The 26,324-nt window shown below is 39.5% G+C and overlaps 1 protein-coding gene across 1 annotated transcript; it reads right to left on the bottom strand.

Moving 5' to 3' along the window:
- Positions 1–267: 267 nt before the first annotated feature.
- Positions 268–25,866, bottom strand: erbb3a (erb-b2 receptor tyrosine kinase 3a). The gene is made up of 28 exons (XM_041783364.1): positions 25,544–25,866; positions 15,861–16,018; positions 14,070–14,256; positions 13,635–13,763; positions 13,470–13,535; positions 12,031–12,149; positions 11,765–11,906; positions 11,492–11,605; positions 9,690–9,807; positions 9,508–9,581; positions 9,332–9,422; positions 7,465–7,682; positions 7,252–7,384; positions 7,024–7,117; positions 6,688–6,842; positions 6,539–6,592; positions 6,319–6,460; positions 6,117–6,236; positions 5,932–6,030; positions 5,377–5,562; positions 5,130–5,285; positions 4,889–4,964; positions 4,607–4,753; positions 2,816–2,913; positions 2,491–2,682; positions 2,290–2,358; positions 1,908–2,169; positions 268–1,456 (listed from the first exon to the last, which is right to left on the bottom strand). Exons 1-28 carry the CDS (start codon positions 25,635–25,637, stop codon positions 675–677), a joined length of 4,275 nt encoding a protein of 1,424 aa, XP_041639298.1. The 5' UTR covers positions 25,638–25,866; the 3' UTR covers positions 268–674.
- Positions 25,867–26,324: the final 458 nt, after the last annotated feature.

Here is a 26,324-nt window from a genome sequence, read left to right as displayed (position 1 = left end):
CGCAGGCACACAGCTCGGTAGTGGCTACGTCACGTTTTTTTTTATCTGATTGGCCCTTAAGAATGTGACAGACAGAACATTCATCCAATCACCCTTCGAGTATTTTTTTTCAAAGGCTCTGCCCTTTCCCAAACGCTGTCTGTGAGTGGTTTTCCAGATGGATGTGTGAAACAAACCCATCTGGCGTGCCAGGTTAGTACTATGCATGGGCCTTAAGTGTTATTAGCAAAATTATGTTGAGAAAGTCGTGACTTACCCAGAGCTGTTTAAAATATTTTAATTGTGTAGAAAATACAGTTCATACAGTCATAAAATGATGATACAATTGTATCAACATTGAAAGAGGTCTCATAACATAAAAGTTCAAACATCCAAACAAATACATTTGTTCTCAGAAACATGTTTTGTTCGATTCAAAATGTAAACAGGAGAAACTAGCTTGTTATCTGTTTGTATGAATGTTTTTCAACAGTCAGTGCTACTATTTCAGAAATGCCCGCAAAACCATAATGCCAGCATGTAAAGATGATAAATCTGTGATAATGCATACAGTCAGCTTGGTTTTTGAAATTGTGTCTTAGCCTTGATTTAAACATGGCTTTTGATTTAATTTCTCGTTCCAGGTCCTTCATGAATACATCCCAAAGGGGAGTGTTTGAGATTAAAATTGCTCTTCATGTAGGCACTGCTTTTGGCTTCAGAAACATCCTGCTGTGCCAGTAGTCTGGGTTGTCGAAGGATTTGTCCCCAGTCCCTGGTTCCCCCACCCCAACTCCAGCTCGTACTTTTACATAGGGTTCAAACCCTAATCGATGTGGCTCTGTTTCTGCTCCCTCTGCATCCCTCTGCATATTCTGATACACCACTGCATTTCCAGGCCGCAGGGCAGCAAAGCAGTCCATGTCCTCATACTCGTATGCCTCACCGTCTTCCCTATCCTGCATCTGAATCTCCTCCCTGTCTTGAAGAGCTTGTCGCAGCTTCGGTTGCCTGTTCATGTAATGATAGTTACTGTCCTCCACATATTCATTCTCCTTTCTGTACTCCTCCTCTGTTCTTCTGGCAGTCCTGGCTGGTGTTAAGGGAGGAGGGGGAGGGTCATGCGCTGGAGGGCTTTCATCCTTATCATTACCTCTGATGTCCATGTACTCATATTCAACTTCATTCAATCCCTGCTGCTCCGAATCTGAGCTTTGATTGCTCCCTGAATGACCTCCCCTGGCCTCCACAGATGGTATAGTATCCCCTGAACATGCTGTGACTCCTGATGAAAAGGAAGAGGTGCGTTTGTTGTTCGGCCTTGTCAAGTGGCTGCGGTGCCTTGGAGAGACAGGTGTTACCCACGTCTGCTTGTTCATGTACTCGTATTCTTCATCATCCGGGTCATCCAAGAGGCCTGAGGAATGAGATTTTCCCATCCTGCCATTAGGTACTCTAGATGGAAGAAGTAGGGTATCTGAAAAAGCAGAACAGATAAAAGTAAGGATAGTGGTATTAGGTCATTGCTTGGTGTCAGGACAACCTTTTTATTGATGTAGGGTAACCTCAGGGTCAGGGTTAGCCTTTGCCATTTGACCAAATAATTTGTTTTCTAAAGGGTTTTAAATTAACAACTACATACACTTAACACTTAACAAATTACAACTACAACTACAATGATATCAAATTCACAATTCGGATAGAAAGCCTTTTTATTTTCTTGCCAAGAGTTAGATTAGCATCTCTCTAATATCTGGTATGTATTAAGCTACTGGCAGCAGCATTATAGAAACAATAACAGTAACATGTACTAGTCTAGTACTTTTGTAATGATTTAATAAATTTTTATGAGGCAGCAAATTCAGCTGAGGGCTCCAGATAGATCACACAAACTTAATCATATCTACAAATTTAAATTATGCTATCACCTCTTTCTGGACTGTCTCCAGGAAGAACATATCCATTCTGGTCCTCTTCCTCCATCTCTGGTGATGGAGTCTCTGGTGGTCCACCAGACAAGCTGTCCCTCTGCGACACGTAAGCACTGTCCTCACGGTGACGACGTCTTTTGAGACTCCCTGACAGAGAAAAGTCTTCATTCATCTCCATCTCCACCGCTGTGCCGCAGCCCTCCGAGCTTTCAGACATAGTTCGTGCTGAGTTCAGTCGAGAACGGGACTGCCACATGGCCTGCAAAAGACAACACATTGCAGAACTATACTGGCAAAGAAACAAGTGTTTAATGGTATTTTGATGGATTTTTCCTGCACGCAATAACCAAACAACACAGGAAAAACATGTTTTAACTACCTGCCCTTGGTTGTCAATGCCTGAAGTCATAGGTAGGTATCCAGCAACATTTGATGATGTAATAACCACCTATACAACAAAATACAGGAGTCAGAGTGAAATCCAGAAGGTCACAGATATTGCCCTTTTCAAAATTGCCCATTTTTAAATAGCCATTTCTTTGAATCATCAAAAAAGCTGGCAGGTAGTGCTGTCCCTTACTCTGGGAGTGTCCATCTTTGAGAGACGACTGAGGCTCCTGGACTGAGACAAATAATGGGGGGCTGGAGTCAAGCCGTCAACTACATCCCCCTCTTGGTCCACGAGCTCCATGTCTACATCATCCAAGTCATCGAGGTCTGCACTCCGCTGGGCAAGTTCATCTGGGGGTGAGTCTTGTTGGCAGCAGTCCTCCTGTGAGCAGATGTGAAGCATGGTTAGCATACTGTATGCTGTTACTAAACATCCAAAGTTAAAGTTTTTGTGTTTCCACAATAAAACACAGAGTGAATATTGTGATTTTTGATTAATACATAGTCCTTTATACCTTGATCACCAAGTATCGAGGTGGATCCCTGGCCATTCTTGTAAATTCATTTGCGAGCTCTTTGAACGTTGGACGGACATTCTCATCAATCATCCAACCTAAAAGTAAATCAAAAAACATATATAGTCAATCGTCTCAGTCAAATTGCAGAAACTACAGAACAGGTTTCTGAGTATTTTTATAGAGCTGAATATACATTAAACTTTGAGTCTACAGCCGTACTAGCTGATCCGATATTCTGCTTTGGGATGATTGAGGTAGTTGTGGTGGTATCTAGTCATTAACCAAACTGCTGGTGAAGTTTTGACCTGAAGATGGCACTAGCTCAGTGGTTCTCAAATGGTATGACGAGGCATTAGGTGCCTTGAGGCAAGTCTGGGTGTGCTGTGCGAATTTGTACATACATACAGTGTCTTGGATGTTTACCCTTTTATTGATTTTATACATCAATCATGGTCGACATATTTTTTTGACCAAAAAAATCAAAGAACATCTTTAATGTCAAAGTGAAAAAAGATTTCTACAAAGTAATGTCAATCAGATCAAATCCAGGTGACTGCATAAATATTCACTCTCCTCAAGTCACTATTTTGTAGCTGCACATTTGGCTGCAATCACAGCACTGAGTCTGTGTGGATAGGTCTCAATCTGCAATTTTACTCCATTCTTCTTTGTAAAACCGCTCAAGCTCTGTCAGGTTGCATGAGGATCAGGCGTGAACATCCTTTTTCAATTCCAGCCACAACTTCTCTGTTGGATTGATGTCTGGGCTTTGTCTCTGTGACTCCAGAATATTCCCCTTGTTGTCTTTAAACCATTTCTGTGTAGCTTTCATTGTGTGCTTAAGGTCACTGTCTTGCTGAAAAATAGTTCTACTAAACAGTATATCTCTTGCAGACTGAATAGGATTGTCCCCTATGATGCTCATATATTTTGCCACATTCATTTTACCCTCTACCGTTACAAGCCGTCTAAGGCTGGCAGCTGAGACGCATTTCACAGCATGATGCTGTCACCATGTGCTTCACAGCGGGGATGGTGTGTTTGTGGTGATGTGCAGTGTTTGGTGTCTGCCACACATATTCCTTCCATTTCTTAATGATGGATTCAACTGAACTCTGGGGGATGTTCAGTCCCTTGGATTTTTTTTGTATCCATCCCCTGCCTTATACTTTTCAATAACCTTCTCTCTGAGTTGGTTTGAGTTTTCTTTTTGCCTTTATGGTGTGATGGTGGCCAGGAAAAGTGATTAACCAGTGACTGGACCTTGCAGACACAGTTGTCTTTATACTGCAGTCACTTGAGACACACCCACTGCACTCAGGTGATCCCCATTTCACTAATTGTGAGACTACTAGCACGGGTTGGTTGCTTCTCTGTTGAATTTGGTCAGTAATTTTAAAGGGGATTTTTCAAAGAGATTTTTTTTTGTCAAAAAAGCCAAATTATATTGACCATGATTGGTTTATAAAACCAATAAAAGGGTAAAACATCTAAGGGGATGAACACTTTTGATAGGCTGTGTAGACATCTATTATGGGTACTGTAACACCTGTTAAAGAGGCTATATGTTATGGATATCAATGGGATGTGCCTTCAAATTTTGGCTTGGTGTTAGGTGAGCCTTGGTCAAAAAGTTTGAAAACCACTCTGACAAATAGAAACAGTATCCTCTGGGGTGGCATTTTGCTAGATCAACAGCTAGCGTGCTCAAAGGCAAAAACTTTAATGGATGCTGCTTATTTGTAATCCCAAAGAAAAACAAAACATGGAAAGTGGACAGGCACTCACATTTGACCATGACCATGTAGACATCAATCGTACATATTTGAGGTTGGGACAGTCGCTCGCCCTTTTCTAGCAGATCAGGAACTTCTGCTGGTCGCATGTTAGAATATGGTTCTACTCCATAGGACATCATCTCCCAAACAGTCACACCTAAGTGGCAACAGATTCATTTTATCATGAAATACCATGACTGGTACAATTCAACCCTAAAAACATTTCCCAATGTGTTTTCATAAAGGCATAAAATTAATCAAACTAAGAATTAAAAGGCAGTTTGAATCTCACCATAACTCCAGACATCGCTCTGATGTGTGTATCTCCGAAACAATATGCTCTCTAATGCCATCCACTTTATTGGTGCCTAAAGAAAGACAGATTATATCTTAGTTGATGTACCAAGATGCTACATAAGTGTGACAAAAAAGAAGCACGTCTCACAGTGAGCCAATAAAGTCACGATAAGTTCACTGGCTGAACTTTGAGCGTTTTACTGACTGGTTAGTCATATCATATTCAGTCTACGGACCTTGATCTCGTTGTAAAAGTACTTCTTGTCATCAGGGTAAAGTAGGTCTGCGATGCCATAGTCTGAGATCTGTGCGGTGTAGTTATTCTTCAAGAGAACATTTCTGGCAGCCAGGTTCCTGTGGACAACCCTGTTTTCCTCCAAGTAGTACATACCCTGACGAGAAAAAGAAAACAATGCATAAAATGCGTTGGTTTTTGTGTTATACAACAATGTGGCAAAAATAACACAAAGATTATTCCTTTACCTTTGCAATTTGAACACACCAGTTGAGGAGCCTCTGTGGGCTTAGTTTGTTCTTGCAGTTCTTGACGTGCTCCAGCAGGGAGCCTTGACTGCTGAGCTGTGTGACGAGCTGAAGGCTAGCACCAGGACAGATACCCAGAATCCTGACCACGTTCACATGGTCTAAGCTTCCTATCATCATCATGTGCTGTAGAAAACATTAGTATTTAGATTATATATTAAGAGGTTTTAGAAATATCTGGTTTAAATGAATACATTCAAGAAATATCCATGTATCAAATAATCACTTCTTGTAGGCATAAGACCTCTCTGTAATGTTATAGCTTGCCTACATTCACAGCTCTTTGAATGGCAGCCCAAAGGTAAGCAGACAGTTAAACATTAGGTATTAAGAAGTGCTAGACTGCCAAATAGACTCTGCTCCACTCAGGTTTCATAGCACCATTCATTGTGACTTCAAGGTGATTTGACAAAACAGCAGACCATAACTGCTTTAGTCACCTTTCTAGGCTACCGTTAGTATTTTTTAAGAATCCTTAGCTGTATGTTTTCTTACATCTGTCAGCTCATGGAAGGTCTGTCGTCCAGTGCGTTCCTGAATAGTCTTTATGGCCACAGGAAGCTTAACCGTATCCCCCTCAGGGATCCAAATGCCCTGTGAGGTAAGATACCAATTCATATTTTATTAACACCTAATGTGCAAGGACAGATATGCTATTTATTTGTCACAAATGCTATTACCTTATGGACTTGTCCGAATACTCCATTACCCAGCAGTTTGATCTTGCGCAGCTCTGTGGGTTTCAGGATCCGAACATGGACTTTAGCTCCCTTCTCTCCAGGTTCAAGAGGCTCAAAACTCTAAAAACACAAACAAATTATGTTAAGAAAATAAGATCAATGCAACAGAGTGTCAAAAGACACCAGCCTTCACCGGACTGACCTCCCCACTCTCCATGTATCTCCTCATGGCTCGCTTGCGACGAATGGCAAGACCACGGCGGTACAGAATGGTCAGAATGAAAATGGAGAATGAAGCAAAGAGTAGGGCAATCACTCCAAGTACAATGGCTGTGGTCATTTGTCTGGTGAGGAAAAAAAAAGGTTTCAGCACTTGTTGCTGTATCTTTAATCACCAAACTTTCTCACGACAAGCAACTTACCCTGTAAGTAAGGGGGTTGCCCCAACACAGTCTCTGTTTCCTGGGCCGGTGCACCTAAGGATGAAACGGAAATTAAATAGAATAGAATAGAATTAAAATGAAACCTATGTATGAATACACAGGGAGAATGAATATCTACATAACCCTACCCTTGGGTACAATTGATGTGGCATGGTTTGCAGTGACCTTGCTTGTTGGGGTACTTAAAGATGACTTCCTCTCCTCCCATGACACCCTCGGGACAGGAGGGGACACAGTGTGGCCCATCCTGCAGTCTTGCACATGCCACACACTGATCCGCACCCTTGAAAGAATAAGGGACACAATGTTAGCAGACAAAAACAAAAGAGAAAAATATTCCAACATGAAAACAGTTCAAATGCAATGTCCATATGGACCAAGACTGTCTCAGCAAGGCATAACCAGTAGGTGGCAGCAAAAAAACAAAAGATTAATGTGGGTATAAAGATAAGAGAAAATCATACTGGGCCTGTGCAGGTCTGCTTCCCCTCTTGGACCTTACACTCAGGGTGGCAGGGTTTACATTCCCCTGACCGAGAAGCAAATTCCCGCCTCTTCCTGCATTCAGAAAGAGAAGAAGAAATTCTCTCTAAGTCGATTCTTGATAACATTGTAAGACTTGGCAAACATTACCCAAATTAGTTCAAACACTGTGATTGATCATATCCTGAGTTACATTTTTGTAGACTGACCCGGTTAAGAACATGCAGTCTGGCACACACTTTCCTCCCCTGCTGTACTTCTTACAGGACACACACTGGTTTGGACCGGGACCCCAGCAGCCATCAGAGGAGCACAGGGGGTCACATACATGGCCTTCCTCAACTGCAAACAGCAAAACAAAACCTGACTATCAGTATTGATACTTATGAGGTGGTTAAAAAAAAGGTTTGACCGTCACTTACCACACTGAGATCTTGGCCTGTTGTCCTTGATGTCGATGTGCTTCAGGCGTCGTTGAGGACGGGAGCTGCTGCTCAGGATCCGTGTCCAGTTGACAGCGTCATGGTAGCAGAGCTTTTTGTTTCCTGTGATATAAACACCGCCGGCGTTTATTTTTTTCAAGGAGCGCAACCGCAGTGAGGTCAGGGAGGGGATCTTCATCACCAGGAGGGAGTAGCCTCTGATAAAACAGTGGATAAATGTAAGAAAACGGTATTTTTGACAGTTATATGTTAATATACGTGCAGAATAACTTTGAAAAAAAGACTGCAAAAGTGATATTAATATACTATAATATATTAATTTTATGATTGAAGGGAATAATCATTTCTATGTCGTTTTTAAATTTAATAAGAAAAACTTAAAAATAAGGAATTTGAGATTTTTTGCAAATTATTCTAGAAGTAAATGGTACTTGAATGTTGGCATGATGGGTAGAGCCTAAAATTGAACCTTGTTCACAGAAGAAAAAGTGCAGTTAAAACCCATGAATTTTCTTCACTAAAGGGAATGCAAGAAATCAACATGAATTAGAGAGGTGTGCCCACCACCAATTCAACCAAACAATCCTAGCACCTGTGTGCCCTTTATGCAAACCAAGAATGAGCCTATTAGTCAAAGAACATCATAGTTCTCCCAAGTGCAGAGATGGTTAAAGATGGGCATGTGAAATACCTTACAGAGCTCACTCCTCTAAACAGGGTAAAAATGAAGTACAAGGGAAAATTCAATCTGGTTATTCTATTAACCCTTAGAGCTCATGTGGCACGGATCCGTGCTGCAATCAAACCCCTTTGTAAATTGCTTGGTAGCTTTTGAACCATAAGTAGTAGGCACTAGCTTGTTTTTTCCTATAAAAGCTCTCAGTTGTGCCATTCTGATTATGTTCTCCATGCGTTCGTAGCTCTTGCAGAACATTTTCTAGAGAGCCCGGAACTTGGCTGACTTTCCGGGGTCTCTGAGGACGACGACGTTGTATACAACAAGAAGTGACTAGCTTGTTAAAATGTTAATAACTTTTGAACCATAAGTCAAAGACACTCTTTTCTCCTCTAAAAGCAGACCTTTTTGTTGTCTGCAGCCCTCTGTGTCTCCGTAGCCCATAACGACACCATTTAGTGAGCCTGAAACATTGGTGACTTTTTGGGGTTCTTAAAGATTAAATCCACATTGTTGGATCTGATAATAAGCATCTTTTCATCCATTTTAAATCCATTTTTGATCATTTACTTCATCTTTCTGCCGTAGGCATCACCATATTGTTTACCAACAATGCATTGTGGGAGGGGCTGAAGACCAGTTGTGTCTCTACTGCTTTGAGGAATCACACAAATGAATCTAACTGCAACAAAGCACATGGACTTTTTTTTCATATATATGTAGATGTTTAGAAAACTGTTAGACACAGAGTGTTTATATTTTTCACTGTTTCGTCTCAAAGAGATGGGAGAACAAGTCTGTGCAAAGAAAGGGCTTAGTCAATAATAGCCTATTTACTGTGTGTTATTAATAAAGACCTTTGAGTTTAAAATTACATTTATTTATTTCGTCTTTAGAGTTTAAAAATTTAAGTAACATTACTGTAGTAGAGATATTCTTAAAGCCCTGGTTGTCCTGAAAAAAGGATGTATAGAGCTTGACTGTGCTCCACAGGATTGATGTTTTACAAGCTTTTTAAGACAAAAAGTCCAGGTGAGACTTGATGGTGAAAAAAATAGCTGTCAACTCTAAGGGTTAAAGATAAGGTAATAAACAACATGACAATGACGTGACAATCAGCGAGAGAAACAAAAACTGCGCTGGCAAATAGAGATTAAAATAATTCCTCACTTGAAAAGAGATCTGCCCTGAATTGTTTGGAGGTTTGAGAAGACAGACAGGTCAGACATGTTTTCTGGCCATGACTGAATACTGAGGATATCTGAAAAGAGAGACATTGTGTGTCACATGCCTGAACCAGACAGCAAACATGGTGATGTGACAACTAAAGACACACACACACACACCTGTAATCTCCCTCACAGTGTTGAAGATTTTCAGTTTCTCTGGATCGAGGGCTGGTACAGCCTTGAAATCATCACTTTGAACAGTGAAAAAAACAAGAAATGAACAAAGGCAAACAACATTTAAATGAAAGCTTGTGAGAAATTTATGAAACAGAAGAATTATCAAAGGGAATCATGTTTACCCTTTAATCCCAGTCACCAGGAAGTGCAGACTACCCATGATCTTGGTGCAGTTTATGAAACTGTCGATGTTTAGAGCGTCCACCGTCTGTCTGTTAGGACTTCCTGTGCCGTGACACACTTTGAAAAAGAATAAGAGGAAGACTGTTAACATGAAGTTACCATGGCCACGCCTTCCCACAGAGCTGCCTGGGCCCCTGAAAAACCCAGAGAGAGGCCCCTTCCCAGTTTTGATTTATTGATGATGCGAATGCGTGTGTGTTGGATCAGAAGGTTGGTGTTCATCCTGGCAAACAGTTACTTCATTCTGAAGCTGAAAAGTTAGTCAAGCTTTTATTAGACTCTGATGTTAAAATCATTTATCTGTGCTTCTTTTTAACCCCCTTTAACCTTTTTTTCCACTCATTTATGACATTTTTCATTAGTTTTGCACGCTTTTTAGCCAGTTTTGCTACATTTTAGCCCTTTTTCAACACCTTTGTCCCCATCCATTTTTGCCACTTTTAAATACCCTTTCTCCCTGTTTTCTACCAATTTTCCCACTTTTGACATGCTTTAGCCACTTTCTACCAATTTTTTTCTATCAAGCAATGTTGCCACTTTTCAATCCTATTTCACCACCTCTTCTGCCCATGTTGTCACTATAAAGCCATTTTGCCCCTTTAAAAAACCTTTCCGTCCCTTTCACTGCCCATTTTTGCCACGTTGTACTTGTTTTTGCCATTTTAGACACATTATTATCACTTTAAATCCATTTTAAACAAATTTCAGCCTATTTTTGCCTCTGTTAACACATTTTTTTGCCTCTTCTAACCCATTTTAATTCTGGTCTAAACAGAGGGGGTTATATTTTGAAGAGGGCTATATACTACTGCATGAATAAAAAATGTTACTTTGATAAGAGTGGTTATTATCCAGGTTGAAAGTGGTTGTCATGATCAAACTTATCAATGAATGATGATTTCCCTGACCTCCATGGGCCCCCAGTTTGGCTGGGACCCAGAAAGCTCTCCCCTTCATCCTCCCTTATCGACTGCCTTGTATTGGTTTTAAAATTTCAGACACATAACACATCAACAAGTAAAATCTGGAACTGTTATGCTGATTTAAATGTAATCAGTAAATAAGCTTTAACTCAGCCAGTTTACATTATACTGCTTAACAATGAATGCCATAGAAATTATGATAGGCCTATGAAATTAATGACTTTTATAGTATGCATGTACGTTAATGTAAAAGCATTGGAATGCATAATTTCCATGTATGATTATCATTTCACTACTTTTGCAGGCAGTTAAAATGAAACTTTTATCACTTCAATATAGAGGTGTAACTATACACTGAGCTCAGGATAGGATATGTATCATGACACCAGGTTAACATTAAAATTTGTCACCCTTTATTTCTGTTTATGAGTTTTAACAAAGACATAAGATTGAATTTGATTTATGAACAGGTATGATTTTTGACTATTTTAATTATCTGACAATTTAAGTGCAAAATATCCCTTCCCATTTTCCAGTAAGGGGTGGGTTTTGATTTTGTGGTTTTATTACTAATAAAATGATGCATTCTTTTAAAAAGTGCAACTGACAAATCCTACAGCTGATGCTGAACAAGAGAAGCCAAAATCAGATAGATGCTGGTAAAAGACGTGGCTGGAACATGTATTTTTGAAAATTGATTTGATTCTTCATATTTTGTGCTGCTTTTTAAGTTTGTAGTGAGATACCGGTACACACTTTCTCTAATACATCAGCTGTCTTGAATTGCTCTGAATCAGTGGTTGTTTTTTCTTTAATACCTTTTGGGCAGAGGCCTCCACATGGTTCACATCTTTTCACTCCATTTTTCTCCACCTCCATTTTGTCAGAGGGACAGTTGCTCACACATGAGCTCCCGTCCACAACAAAGTTTGCTGTAAAAAAGACAAAAAGGAGGAGTGACTTCAATTTTGCTAAATCCAAAAAGGACTGCCAACAAATTGATGTAAAACTATTAACACTTTATTGATAGTGTAGAATAGCTTCTGAAATGGTCGTCAGTCTACTGTGTAAAATGTGAGGCAGGGACTCACTGGGACACTGGGCAACACAGATGGAGCCGTACTGGTACTTGGCATTGGGGTTGGGCTCTAGTTTGAACGTGTGCTTGTTGTAGATGAGGGTCTGAGGACACAGAGGCATGCAGGAACCCGAGTTGTTGAAGTTTCTACAGGCCTGTGAATGTAACAGCAGAGTTTTGAGTATTAATATCTTTAAGTGTACAGAAAAGTTTGGTGTTGCTGGTAACAGTTCAGATGTGTTTTGGGTAAAAATCTATATATTGAGGCTGCAGACTCACAAAGCAATCTGTATCCAGCGGTCCAGTGCAGCCTCCAGCACATTCGATGTGACAGCACTCAGTTGGGTTTCTACCAAAGCATCGGCCATTACACTGAGGGGCGCACACGGTCTTCGTCACTGAGAGAAAGTTGAGAGCATTTTAGATAACGATTCATTCTTGCAATAGTTTAAAATTTTTATTCGATAAAGAACCCAGTCATTCAGTGTAAAATACTTATTGAACACTGACAGGGGAATCTCAATAAATTAGAATATCATCAAAAAGTTGAATTATTTCAGTAATTCAAATCAAAAAAGTAAAACTTATATATAGATTCATTTCACACAGACTAACATAATTCAAGTGTTTATTTCTTTTAATTTTTTACAGTTATGGCTTACAGCTAAGTAAAACCCCAAATCACAGTATCTCAGAAAATTTGAATATTGTGAAAAGGTGCAATACTGGAGACTCATGGTGTCACTCTAATCAGCTATTTACTCCAAATACCTGCAAAAGTTTCCTTAGCCTTCAAATGGCAAATAGTCTCTCATTCTGGATCAGTAGCCTACATAAAAAACTGTCCCAAGTTAACTTTTGGCCAACTGGATTACAAAGATGTGGAGCTGTGGCTGGCATTAAGCCTTGTAGCAAATACAGTAGCTACAACATTCTTCAAATAAGCCATTTGTATCAGTCACACGCCCAATAAAGCATTACTCTTGCCTAGGGCTTAACATTTTTTTTTTTAGCTAATTAGCCATTGTGGCTAGTTTTTTTCCAAGGTAAATAGCCACTGTTAATTTTCACTAGCCACAATTTTCTTGTAGGAAATAATGTTATATACGATTAAGACTGACTATGGCATGCTGAAATTTACTTGAAATAGATGTGCAATTGTTTGAAATATAAATGAACATTATGCTTCCAACATTTAACAATTTTTTGCCATCCATCCTGGAAAAAACACAGATTGAACCATAGAGTTTGTAGTCTAATGAGTGGGTATAAATCTAGCATTTTGCATATTTGGCTGGTGGCTGGTGGGAGTCACTGGACTAACTGCCACTGCAGAAATCCATCTACATTTGGCTGGTTGGCAGGTGTTAATGTGCTGCTCTTATCCTTCATAAAATCAGAACAGATTGAGAAACAGAGTTAGAAAATAATGTCTGAACTTGCAGAAGAGGGCATGGACCATTCAGACCGAAAAAAAGGCCTTTTGCTACAGGCCACCAACACAATTATTCCTACTGTCTAAATTAATATTTTAACATGGGGTGTATATGTGAACTGGTGCTTTTGCAGCCAGCCTCAAGTGGACACTAAAGGTACTGCAGTTTTTTTGGACTTCAACCCTGGGTCACCACCCTGATTATCAAAACTTCCACAGGACCCTAGTTTTATTTAAAGCCACAGTCATTTTTGGTAAATAAATAGATAATGATGTCACTCACAGATCTGGCACATGTCATTTCCCGGTCCCCAACATGGAACATCTCCACATGCTTCATGACAAGGCTCTAAAATGTAATTTCATCATCAGTAGAGGCATTTTTATATCAATATTCTGACATCTGAATGAGACATGACTAATGCTCAGTTGTCATCTATCCACTTACTCTCAGGACCGTTGGACTTATCAATCATAATATCAGCTGTCCCATCCTTCACTATGTCCTTCCAGTTCACCTGTGGGGCGTAGCTCAGGTACTTGTTCTGAATGATCATGACCCCTCCTTCCAGAATCTCTGTGTGTGGCAAAGATATTTAAATGGAGAGAGAGAATGAGTGAGGTGTGCCCGGACATGCCTGTGACTCATGCTATCAAACTGTGGCTTTGACAGTTTACTACGGCACATCCACTATAATGTGCTGAGGCACCTGTCACACCGGCAGTTACATGAGACATTCCAGGAAGCTCACACCGTCGCTCACCAATAGCCGTTACTCTACAGGTATGGCTGCTCTTTGTGGGTGTGGGAGTCATACCCTTATCTGATACACTATGATCTCCCACTCTTCAAACACAAACTTCAAGGGACCTCCTGTACTACCTGTAAGGTGTGTCAGGCCCAGTTCCTGCAGGCCGTGCTGCCCATCCTTTAGGTAGTTGATCATGACAGCCAGAGCATACTTGTTTTCATATAGTGTGGTGCCCCTGATGACCCGCAGGTGGTCCAGAGGAAGGCGGCTGAACTCATTGAGGCCGATCAGGACGTAGCCGGTCACCTCCCTGATAGACTGCACCAGTTAGAAATCACAAAGAGGAGAAATTAAAGGTAATTAAGATAAAAAAAATTTTTATTAGTTTTATTGATTGTTATCAGAGTCACTTTCTGGAAGCTTAAGTTTGTTTTTGCTTATGTTGTTAGTCACCATGACTGTAGTGAAGTAACTGATTTAAGAAAGGGGGACATAAATGAGCTCATCATGCCCTTGAGACAAAAACATCTGCTACTGACAGTTGTTTTGGCTTCCTGGTATTAAAATGATGATGCTCATGATCTAATTCCTTGTCTAGACTGATTATCTTGGAGATCTCCTCAGTGACACATATACTGTACCCCTGGGAAAATGAAACAGGTATCATGTCATGCTTTTTGTTGCTCTGGTGAGGGTGTGTTTAAGACTTTTTTTGTGAGTGGGGTGGCCCAATTAGGGCACCATCTTTCATTTCTACTACTACAGATGTATCTTCATCATTACCTCCTTTCAGGTCTAATACAAATTTTACATCACTGTGTGTATTATTTTCCCGAAAGAATAATAATAATAATTCAACAGTGACAACATATAATCTTCAAAATCTATTTCTTTGAATACCCCCAAAGATTTGTCTCCAAAAGCCACACAGTATGTTTACATGCACAGTTAATTGCACTCAGGTTATAGCGTCATTAGTCCATTTCATTGGACTTCTTTCAAACGTGGTTAAATGCCTCACCTCATATACGTATTTGCACTAATTAATCTACTCACCATACCAATTACTAATTTAATCTATTCACTCTAACTCAAATGGTGTAAGAAGACTCTGTGATAAAATGCCTTGCCTCATATGCACATTGCACTTAACATCTTAAACTGTCTACCTCATGTAAATCTTTCCACATCATTGCATGTCTTATACTCTGATCATGTCTAGTGAGCATTCTTACACCCTTTGCACATCTCGCAACCATACTATCAGTGCACACAGACATGTATATACTATCAGAGCCTGTACAAATTTAAATCATATTTTTAAAATTCTTTTTCAGTTCATTTATTTTTTGTATTCAATGTTTAATTCCTGTATGTTGAGAGCAAAGCTAGTTGGAGTCACATTCCTTGATGCATAAACATACTTTGCCAGTAAAGCTGGTTTTGATTCTGAAATGCTCGCCGATGAAGCTAAACATTATTTCGGGCAGGACATGGAAATCTGACATCCAACTTTATTCAGTTCACAACCATCTGACTGAGTTATTGCCTTCTTAACAATAAAAGCTTATACTCTCAACAAGGTGGTCCATTTGACCTCTTCTCAGTGATCACTGCTGGTAAAGCCGTGCCTCCACCCAAGCCTCCTCTTTCAAGTCATATGAATTAACATTAACGCCCAACTGCCCTACCTAGGTAATTGACTGACTTTAAAATATACAATGATGTGTGTAATGCATTACGCTGCTGCAGAGCCTAATAAAATGGTTTGAACTCAAGTCCCACCCTCACTGGATAATGGCCAATAACAGTATAGGATTATGGTTCGGCCAGTCAATTTCAGTGGGGGCCCCTCCGAACCTAGGCCACCTCACTGATGCACCCATGTCTTCTAGTAGCTTGCTGAGTGTTTAAAGCCTCACCTGTAAGAAGGACAGGTCTCTGGTGTGCTCCATTGAGATTATCTCAAGATTTCCCATCACAATCTCACAGCCACTGTAGCGATCCTTCATCTGGTTGTACTGGATCTCTGAGCTTCGTGGTGTGCTCAGAAGATTCTGGGTGCCAGAGCAGACGACCACTGGGAAAAATAAAGAATGTACTCTCATTAATGAGTGCCTTTAATATCAATATAAAGTGTTGTACTACTCAAGAACGGTCTTGGTCTTGAGACTGGTCTTAAGACCATATTTTGAATGTGTTGGTCTTGTCTTGGACTTGAGAGCATTTTTACTCGATCTTGTCTCGTTCTCAGACTGGCCGGACTTGGGATTTTCCATCAAGACCGGTCGAGACCAGCGCTGATCTGCTATTGAGTTGCAGACATCTTGTTTTTTTTATCTGTCAGATTTATTAAAAAGAAAACTAAAATTAAAGAAGGATGCTCTTTAACTGTCCAACCTTGACATATTTTTTTTTAAATAGATTTTTATGGCCTTGGTCTTATCTTGGTCTTGGTCTTGACTCGTTCTTGACCCCTAAAATTCTTGGTCTTGTCTTGGTCTTGGACAGTGTGGTCTTGAGTACAACACTATCAATATATATTTTGTTGTTTTTTTCTGATGACAACCAATAGATAGATAGATAGATAGATAGATAGATTTACGCCACATCTAAAGAAATGCCTCACACAAAAGTCAAAAGAAGCACATCATCTCCAGTCCATGCAGCAGCATCACAATACAAGTAAAACTGTATATACACATATGAGGGCTTTCTGATAAAGAGTGCTTTATGCCACTCTACATGCTGTTATGTTCTGCTCCCACATTATCAAAGAGTGCAGTGTAACAGTGGGAAACAGGCTAGGCGTTGTGTATGGGGCACATCTTTCTCTGAGACAAACATTCGAGGCCTTGTTTATAGTGTGTGGGAGTTCAGCCGTTCAGCGTCACTCGAAGGCTGCTTTGCTATTCAAATGTCACAGGAGGGAGAAAATGCAGGGCAGGACAGAGAAGTAAACAATACTACTAGTTTTAGTGTTAGCCAGGAATCAAAGCCTTGCACGAAGAGCCAAAACATGTCCACATACTTTTGGTTGTGTTTTTCATGGCTCAGGGCCCTTGGGTCCAGTTAAAGGGAATCCTAAAGTTTCAATACTTAGTGATATTTTAAAAGATAATACTGAGCATCAAAGTTTGAGACACAAACAGAGAAGGAGAAAATGTTTCAGACACCCTGCTCCGTTGTTTTGTTTCAGCGTCCGCATACTTTCAGCTATTAAGTTTAAATCTGCCCTCACAAAGACATCACTGATTCGCTGCCAACTAAATGTAGTCTGAACTTTACTCTTTAAAACCTGCTTTCCTTCCGGCTGTAGTAAGCAGTTCGATTATTTCATTTGTCAGGAAGAGCCTCAAAAACAAACTCTGTTTCATATCAATCTTTGCTGATGTTGTGTCACATAAATCCTGGATAGCTGACAAAATAAAATATAACTGTTCTGGTTCAAGAATTATTTCCTCTTTTGGCAGTAAAAAAAATAAATCAGATATCCCCCCTTTAATATTTTGGTGAATTGACCTTCAGCTCAGATTTGTTTTTGTCCTCTTGTCTGCATGGGTGTAATAATAATTGTGTTTTGCATAAGGACCTGAGGAATGTTAATTAAAAAACACAAAAATGCATTCACACAGGTAGGGTTATGCTCGACACACAAACACATTCCAGGAACTGACATCAGAGTCTAACTGGAGCCTGGCAGAATGACAGGATCAACAAGAGCATAAAAGGGCTAAAAGCTAATGATTATTAACTCCACAGGTATTATGGAGGGTCAAAGCACATTGTATCTGTGTGATAGAGATAAAGACAGAGAGAGAGAGAGAGAGGTAGACCCATGCACCGAGCATGTCCTCCATAAAGTCCTGATAAGAATTGTTTTATTGTGTCACTGAGAACATCGACTTTACTGGAAATGATAAAGGCACACAATACTCCAAAACAAGCTTCTAAAAAACAAAATTTCCATTTAATTTGATCTTTTGATCTTTTGATTCAGGAATTCCTAATGTGCACAGGGTTTATTCTTTTACTTTTTGGTCTCAAGAGACCTATTTTTTTCTAATACTTACACAAAAGACGACCTTTGGATCATGGATAGCAAGTTGGACAATATTTCTTTAAAGAATAAATACAACTGCTTGTTACTTAAGAAGAATATTCAGTGTCACTGGCATTTATGATAATTATCAATCCCATTACTGTCATATGTTACGCGATCAACTCAACAGGCTCATCTGAACAGATCACATTCACTAACTTAGACTTTGTTTTTCAGTCTGTAGTCATGGATTTTGAAAACCAATAGAGGGCAGGGTCTGCTGGTTCATTTAAACACGAACAGGAAAAACAGGGTAACCTCCACCTGGGAGCTTTCAGGTACCATTCCAAGATAACCGCCAAGCATAACAGATGAATTCAAGACGGTGTGGCTTTAGACCGTTTGTCTGAGACACCACATATCTAAAAACAGAAAAACATGCTAAAACCTTCAAAATAAAATCGAACTAAACTTCAATTAAGGGTTGCCGTGGTAAGGGTTAAGGTAATAGTTAGGATATCAAAAGTTCAACATCTGACCTGGAAAACCTGATTACAAAATGTTAAATTAAGCTGAGTAACCAGTCTGCTTACAGGAAAAATCTTGTCCGCCATGAAATAATTCTAACGCAGCAACACATCACTCATGTAGTTCTGTTAGCTTTGTAAGCTAGAAAACGGATCTACCTAATTAATGTAGTTAAAGCTAACAGCAACTTAAGCTCCATATCTACGTTATCTGCATAGCTAACTTAGACTGTTTCCTATATCCATTGCATGGATATTTCACATTCATCTGGGAAAGCTCCCATAGAATCGTTTGAGAAGGGCAGGACTTTAATAAAAAATTCTCAAAAGGTGATTGGATGAATGTTCTGCCAGTGATATTCATCATGGGCCAGTCAGAGCAACAAAGCATGTGATGTAATAGCACGCATGCGCAGCTCTGCACCAAACCTACCAGTAAACGCTACCTTAGTTTAGGAACTGAATTAACCCCCCCAGCCCCTTTTCCCCTGTGACTCTCTCAAATTCATGCTTTAAGCAAGTTGGCAGAAAGGCAGAAACAACGTTTCAGATGAGAGCTTTGCACGATGGGTTTCCCTGACGACAGACATGGAGTCTGGCTTTGCAAGGTTTGCTAAAGTTAACTAAGCAACAGACAATATAGGTACATAGCTAAGGTAGCTGCATAGCTAATATTGTTAAAGCTAAGCACACAAAGCAGCTATGTAAGCCTTTAGGTACGTTACACTGATATTGTATTTTTTTTACAAAAAGGGACAAGAACAATGTCATGCTCAAACACAGATTCAAAGTTTGTGTTTCATTGTTTTTATTGAAACATCTGTGCAGCTGTTCCAGTGAGGCATACAGTTTTTCTCACATTTGTGTAATGCCTCCTTCCAGTTCTTCATCGAGGTTTGAGCATATTAAGATCTGTGAAGGTAACTGACAACATCTCTTACGTCTGTAAGTAGTGTTATCAGGTTGCAGAGAGACAGATATGAGCCCTAAATTAGGCTGTGGAATGATAGAGGAGTTAACACATTAACACAGACTTACATTATGTGTCGTTTTATAACAGACAATTGAATGGTTTAATATTTGGTAATGCAAAAGTAACACTACTTTCTTAGCATGTACAGCAGTAATGTAACAAGTTACTTTTAATGTGACATGACTGATAGACTATTTCACATATCCATTGCAAACTCAAACTCATGCTGGAGGTGGTCAGGACAAGAGCTAAAACATCTTATTCAACCAAGAAAAGCTTTCAGTTGGATTCTTTTCTTTTAATAAAGAGATGTTGTCCAGTTCTGATAAAACTGCCAATAGAGGGTATGAACTGATGTTACTTTTAGCGTGCAACTGCTCAGTCAGGCTGAGTGGCAAAATGGTCTTACACACCACTACACTAAAACATACAAATATTCGCTTAAATTAGGGGTATTTGCATTTCCTAAAGACACAGTGGACCGTGGAAAATTATGAATGATCATAAATTGAGTTTCCTGACATTTATAATGGACCTGATTTCAAGTACACAAAGCAGAGCCTGAAAGCTCACATCATTCTGGTTCATCAGTGATGGATGAAACTGAATCATCTTTGATAAGTTTTGTTAGTTTCAAGTTTTAGATCTCTGGCTTTCCACTTAGGCTGATCTGACATCACATGCATGCCCTCTAAAGCGACATGTCGATTAATCACTTCACCGCTGGCAGCCATTGTTTACTGGCTTGCATTGCAACTAAATTATGCCCATAGCTGAAGTAAACTTTTGCTGAGGCTGCTTAAGAGAAGAGCAAAAACATGGTAGTCACTATAGCTACATCTGAGCTAACCACATGGTTAATAAAAAGCAGCACATAAAAAACAGACATTTTGTGTTTTCTATGTGGTAAAATAATAATCACATTTACTGCTTTCAGTTTTTTACTCAGAGTAAATAGAACGCCCTGCCTGCAGACCTGAAAGGGCTCCAACATTAAATATTTTTAAAAGCAGATTAAAAACTGCACTTTTTGCATCACTTTAAGGTTAGATCTCACTGCATGCTTTCTCTGTTTGTGCTTTAATCTGTGTGTCCAATGTGTGGTGTGCATGTTGTATATATTTGATATTTTTGCTTTCATTTCCTCTAAACTTAAATTTTGTTTTCATTTCTGCTCTGAACTTGAATATCATGTTAATCTGCAATGCAGTGATGGTCTTGTGATCAGTCTGCCTCTGATCGTGAAGCACACTGTGTTGCCTTATGTATAAAATGCACTTTATAAGTGAAGTTTGACTTGACTTGGTTACATAGGAAGGTAAATATTGTTAAGTTCTAAATACAGTACAGCCTGACAGTCATGTTAGCCTTGTGCTAGCTTTCTCATGGAGCATGGACACTCTGTTCTTTTTTGCCAGCAGTCACATCATAGCTGTCAGAAACTGGAATTATTTGTAGTTTCTAAAGATGATGTTTATCTTGTTAGGGTTGTCACACTGATTTCTTTGAAGGCTTTGATTTGTGTGGAGAACTAGTCGCTCATTAAAAGCCGTTTAACTGAAATCATGTCAGTTTATTAGTCCCTCAAGGGTGAAGCTCTTTATCTGCCCCACCTTGGTTATCAGTGGAGGACTTGGGCTGTTGACTCTGCTCCGTTTGAATTGCCTCTTGGGAAATACTCACATCTGTGCACATACATTCAAGAACCTTCTTCACACTGCAGTATGCTCACTATGTATACAGGACAAGCACCACCCACTGAAGAAGGGGACAAACTGGTGCACTGTGTACACATAGCCTACAGTATGTGACAAAATGGTATGTGAAGCTCATACAATGCACAAGCTGCAGCTGTGGAAGCTGAGAATCTGAACAGGCTGAGTGGGCTTTCTCTGTCAAAGGAGGACTTTATAGTGTTGGCAGATGGATGGTGCAGGAAAAACATACAGAAATGCACACAATGGATCTTTTTTTTAAAGAGCGCTAAACAAATGTAGTACATCAAGATGTGACTGCACTGGCACTTTATATGTGACTATAAACACTGCAGCAGTACTGTCAGCCTTCTGCCTAGTCCATCAAACTATCTGCAGATGAACTCACAGCAGAAAGGTGTCATTGTCCTCTGAACCAAAGTGAAACTGAACACATGATGAAAACACAACACGGATCAGGTTCAGCGCTTATTTTCATTCGACAGTTACCACGGTTTCATCAAGGGAGAGAGAAGAAAAGAGGGAGGAGGAGATAAACAAGCCCAATAAAGCGGTTGAGACGATGACTGAGGTAAACAGAAACTTGGCACAGGACTGTCAGAGATTACTGCATACCTGACGAGTGAGCCTGCACACACACACAGACACACAAACACCTGAGTGCATTAACTATTTAATTTCAGAGTGCATTCATGGTTCACAGACAGAAGTGGTGAGCAAATGTTTTGTGATGGGCTCCTTTGGCAACAGGAGCAGCAGCATATTTGCTTTTAGTACATCTCTTGTTTGGATGTCACACCTCGGAATGCACATGAGCGATTCAGGCTATTTATTTTTAATGCATACATCTAAACTGACTGTGATTCATGAGCGTGCATATAGATTATGTAAAAAGCATTTCTGCCTCATGACTACACCACATGCTGTGCTTTTGGCACATGAGGAAAGACTTTTGACATTGTCAACATAGAAAATTACCTGAATGCAAAAGCACCACCAGAATCAAACACTTTACATACAATTCAAGTGAAAACCAGGCAATATCAATAATCATTTTCATATTATGCTGACATTAATTAAAATCTAAGGATAATGTCTTGGTTTTAATGAACAATAATGGCAAGGAAAACTCCTTTACACCATCTAAATTGAACAAATATGTTCAGCAATGTTGCAAACGTGTGCATTTGGACATTTACTCAGCACTTGTAATATTATGAGTCATTAGAACAACAGCAATTTAATCATTCTTAAACATCTGGCATTAAAAAGTGTTTGCTTTAAAGGACACTCACTCACTTTTAAACTAATGAGTCAACCTGAAACATGACTGATATGATCCAACAAATGTCCGCCTTTTTAAATCAACAAAAACAACAAACATGTTGCAGAACTACCAGATTACTGCACAACAAAATCCTGTTCAACGACTGGCTTAAATACTCCAGAGGGAGGGTGCTGTGACTGACACTGTCTGAGAATTGTCTCATGGGTTCAGATAAACAAGCTCAAACATAATATCATCATGCTAGCATGATTTACGTGGTTCACACTATTATATTTAATTCTGCCTCTTTGTAACCATCTCATCAGATGGTTCGTCCTGCTGTAGTGTGAGTGTTCACTTCAGACACCTGAGCATCACCTGCCCTATCACTGATGACCTCATGTTGTTTTTCTTCAAACTCACTGAGCCACTGGACTCACTTGCACCCAGATGACATCAACAAGAAGAGGCGGTCAATGTTCGTACAGTCTTGCCACGATTCAAATCACAACACATCTCTCTCCCTGCAAATAAATCATTCCCATAAAGTAATCAAGTCTGTTTACCTGAGGGCTGCACTGAAAAAACAACGTTGTCCTAGTTAAGTTCCCATTTACCTGTTGTGTTGTTTCAGAGGAATGTTTTCATGCTTTATCACATTCATTATTTAGACCATATAGATATATTGTTCCCCTTGAACTTACATGGAAGGCAATTTTAGAACACCAACTCCAGCGAGCTTCAGAGACTGGCTGCATGAACTGGTTTCAGTCATCAGCATAGAAAAACTGCAAACTAATCATCTGAACTCAAATGGGAGAAAACGTTGGGTTCCTTTAGGCAACATGTAGACTGCCTTGAATGCATAACAATGGACAACTTCTATTGTTTGTTAATGAAACTTTCCATGTGGAAGGTTTAACAGGATCAGCATGGATGACATAATATGTATGTTTTTTGTGTCCTGGACTAAAGAGTCTAGATGAATGTTTCTGTCATATCTGTACCCCTCCTCACCAGTCGGAAGTGCGTGAGTGTGTACTGTGACGATTGCTGTTTTTCTTTCAGTGGGGTGATGATGATGAATGTTTTGTTTTAAATATACAGTCCTTAACAAATTTATTAGACCACCACCCAAAGTAAGGTTAAATTAACAGCATTGGTAATTACCAAAAACATTTTTTACATTTCTGCAATGGTTAATACACCAATATGTAGAAGCTCTTTAACCCAAATGATATTTTAATTCTAAAATATAATTATTATTGTTATCCATGAATTTTCAAATTTACTGATTTACAAAAAAAATTTGTCATTTTTGCCAGTTTTCTTTTTACTTTAAAGCTACGTTTGTCCCCATTAATCCATATTCACCACTTTTATAGCCACTTTGCCCCATGTTTGCCACTTAAAACCAAATTTTTCAATTTTTCACCCATTTTAAGCATTATTGTGGCTATTTGTTGACAATTTTTGCCAGTTTTTTGCTACTTTAACCCATTGTTTGCCACTTTAAATCCATGTTTGCCTTAAGCCCATTTTGCCACTTTCCTTTACCCCTTTTAACCCATTTTTGTTTGTTGTTTTTTTATTTTTTTGCCCTATTTTGCTACTTTAAACCCATTGTTACCACTCTTAAGCTATTTTTACTGCTTTTTTGCCACTCTGCCCATTTCTGCTCTTTTTTGGTTACTTTTCACCCATGTTTGCCACTTGTCAACAATTTTTGGAACCGTTTGTGCTACTTTAAATCCATTTAGTAACTTTTTAGCTCATTTTAGCCACTTTTTAACCATTTGTGACCCATTTGTTCCACATTAAACCATTTTTTTCATCCATTTTGCCACTCTTTGCCACTTTTTACCCATGTTTGCCCCAATGTCCACCTTTTTTTACACTTTTCACCCATTTTTTGTGGGCCATTTGTCCATTTTTTTGCTACCATAAACTTATTTTTGCCACTTTTAGCCCCATTTAACCCATTTTGCCCCTTTTTTACAATTATGTTATTCTTTTCCATTGAATGTGTTTCATTCTTCTATCTTACTTTCTGGCTTCCTGCATTTGTTCACATCATGGCCTAGCTATGAAGTCTGACATTACTTTCAAATGGTCCCCAGTTTGGCTGTACCCTAGAAAGCTCTCCCCTTTATACCCCTTATGGACAGTCTTGGTTTAAATAGCATACCCTGTCAGCTTAGTGTGCAGTCTGACGTTTGTATGTTTGAGTATGTAAGAGCAGTAGCATGTCGTAAGTGGTTTTGAACACAGACTGAGTTGCTAATACTTATGTCTTAAAGCTCCTGTGGGGAAGCTTTGGTTTGTATTGAGTTTGGCGCCCCCTGTGGTCACATGGGTATCTTTAACATCTAAGCTGGTCTTGTTTTGTACATAAGTAGTATTTTCTGACAAAAAAAGAACAAAACTACCCATTCTTTCCCAGACTTGGGACAGAATAAATTTGAAATAAACTCTATTTTAGCAGCATGCTACTTGCCTTATGTGACTCCTACACCATGGCAATAGTAACAGGCATTAAGAAAAGCTATGTCCTTTATTCCCAGTAGTCTCTTTTGCTTTCAAAGGTCAGTGATAGACATCAGTGTAAATTTCAGTCCATTTCTTAACCAGCTGAAAATTCATCACTCTTCATATTGAGCACAATTTGTTCTTTTATTTCTTTGCTTATTACATTTTATTCTGTACACTCGTAACTCTGAATGTACTTTTCACCTCTGACAGAATAGAACGAAGGTTTTCTTCTTCTGCTCTGACTGATTGTGACTCAACAGGCGGTAAAAGGTTGGGCCCTTGTGTCACAAAACCTTGTAACAATTGAAACAAACAGCGCAGTCGTGGGAGAGGTGCAGGTGACTCACAGCAAACAAGTTGTACGTGTGCGGAGCAGGTTTTAGTGTTGGGGGGGGCGGACAGGTGTTTCCTACAACGCTGTGGTGAGCATTTCTAACAGGTGCTCAGAGAGATTTGTCAAAATACACTGCAAGTGTTAGGTTTCTTTATGAGCAAAAGGTGTTTAATATGGACAGAAAGTGTGTAAACTGTGTGTGTGTTTGAGCCCACCTCCTTGTGTCTGCGCGCTGCAGAGCTGGAGAGCACACAGCAGCAGGACGCTCAGCACCTGCTGCACCTTCCTCGGGAGGGGAGCGGCGGCCATTCTCACTCGAAATCCCAAGCTAGAGACGTTTTTAAACAAACATCAAAATCATATTAAGACCGAGAACTTTTTCCTTTCACGTCAAAAAACACCACCAGTTGTTTCAATCCGAGACAGTCCATTCAGAAGGAGTGACGTGATTTTATCCGGATTCTACAGAGTTGTCTTTTTATTCCTTCTTGTCCCAAATGAAGATGAAATCCACTCAGAAGGGGAGAGTAGTCCGCGTTTTTCCTGTTGGACAATTGACTGAGTCGTAAGTTCACGAGTCTGAGAGAGAAGAATCACTACAGAGCAGTGATTGGAGCAAAGCTGTCAGCCAATCAGAGACACGAGCGTCTGATACTTAGGCACTGATTTATCTGACAGAGCCCTGCCTGCTTAAATCACGACACAGGGAGATCAAACCGTACACATTGACGAATAATTAAAAAAAATGATATTAATGGGTTAGAACAGTGGTTCACAACTTTTTTTTTCATGAAGTCCCCCCTTCACATTGCCAAGAATAGCTGTGGCCCACTAGCACCCGCATTAAAATGTTACATATTGCTATCAAAAATACACATCAGTTTGAATTATTTTCATAATTTAAAGCTGACCAAAACCGAAAACAAGTCTTATTACCAAAATATCACTGAATGATTCATTCATATGATTTTAGCTTGAGTGAATCTACTTTTAACA

The sequence above is a fragment of the Cheilinus undulatus genome, linkage group 3, assembly GCF_018320785.1.
Source record: "Cheilinus undulatus linkage group 3, ASM1832078v1, whole genome shotgun sequence".
In the NCBI taxonomy this organism is placed as follows: Eukaryota; Metazoa; Chordata; class Actinopteri; order Labriformes; family Labridae; genus Cheilinus; species Cheilinus undulatus.
The sequence above is the reverse complement of the archived record's forward strand: the minus strand, read 5'-3'. Positions and strand labels throughout refer to the sequence as shown.

Bases quoted from the DNA above. Each gene is read 5' to 3' on its own strand.
- erbb3a (XM_041783364.1), bottom strand. From the start codon at position 25,637: ATGGCCGCCGCTCCCCTCCCGAGGAAGGTGCAGCAGGTGCTGAGCGTC. The intron at 11,907-12,030 runs GTGAGTCTGCAG...TTACATTCACAG, and splicing joins CGCTGGATACAGATTGCTTT to GCCTGTAGAAACTTCAACAA. The intron at 6,031-6,116 runs GTAATAGCATTT...CTTACCTCACAG, and splicing joins TATTCGGACAAGTCCATAAG to GGCATTTGGATCCCTGAGGG.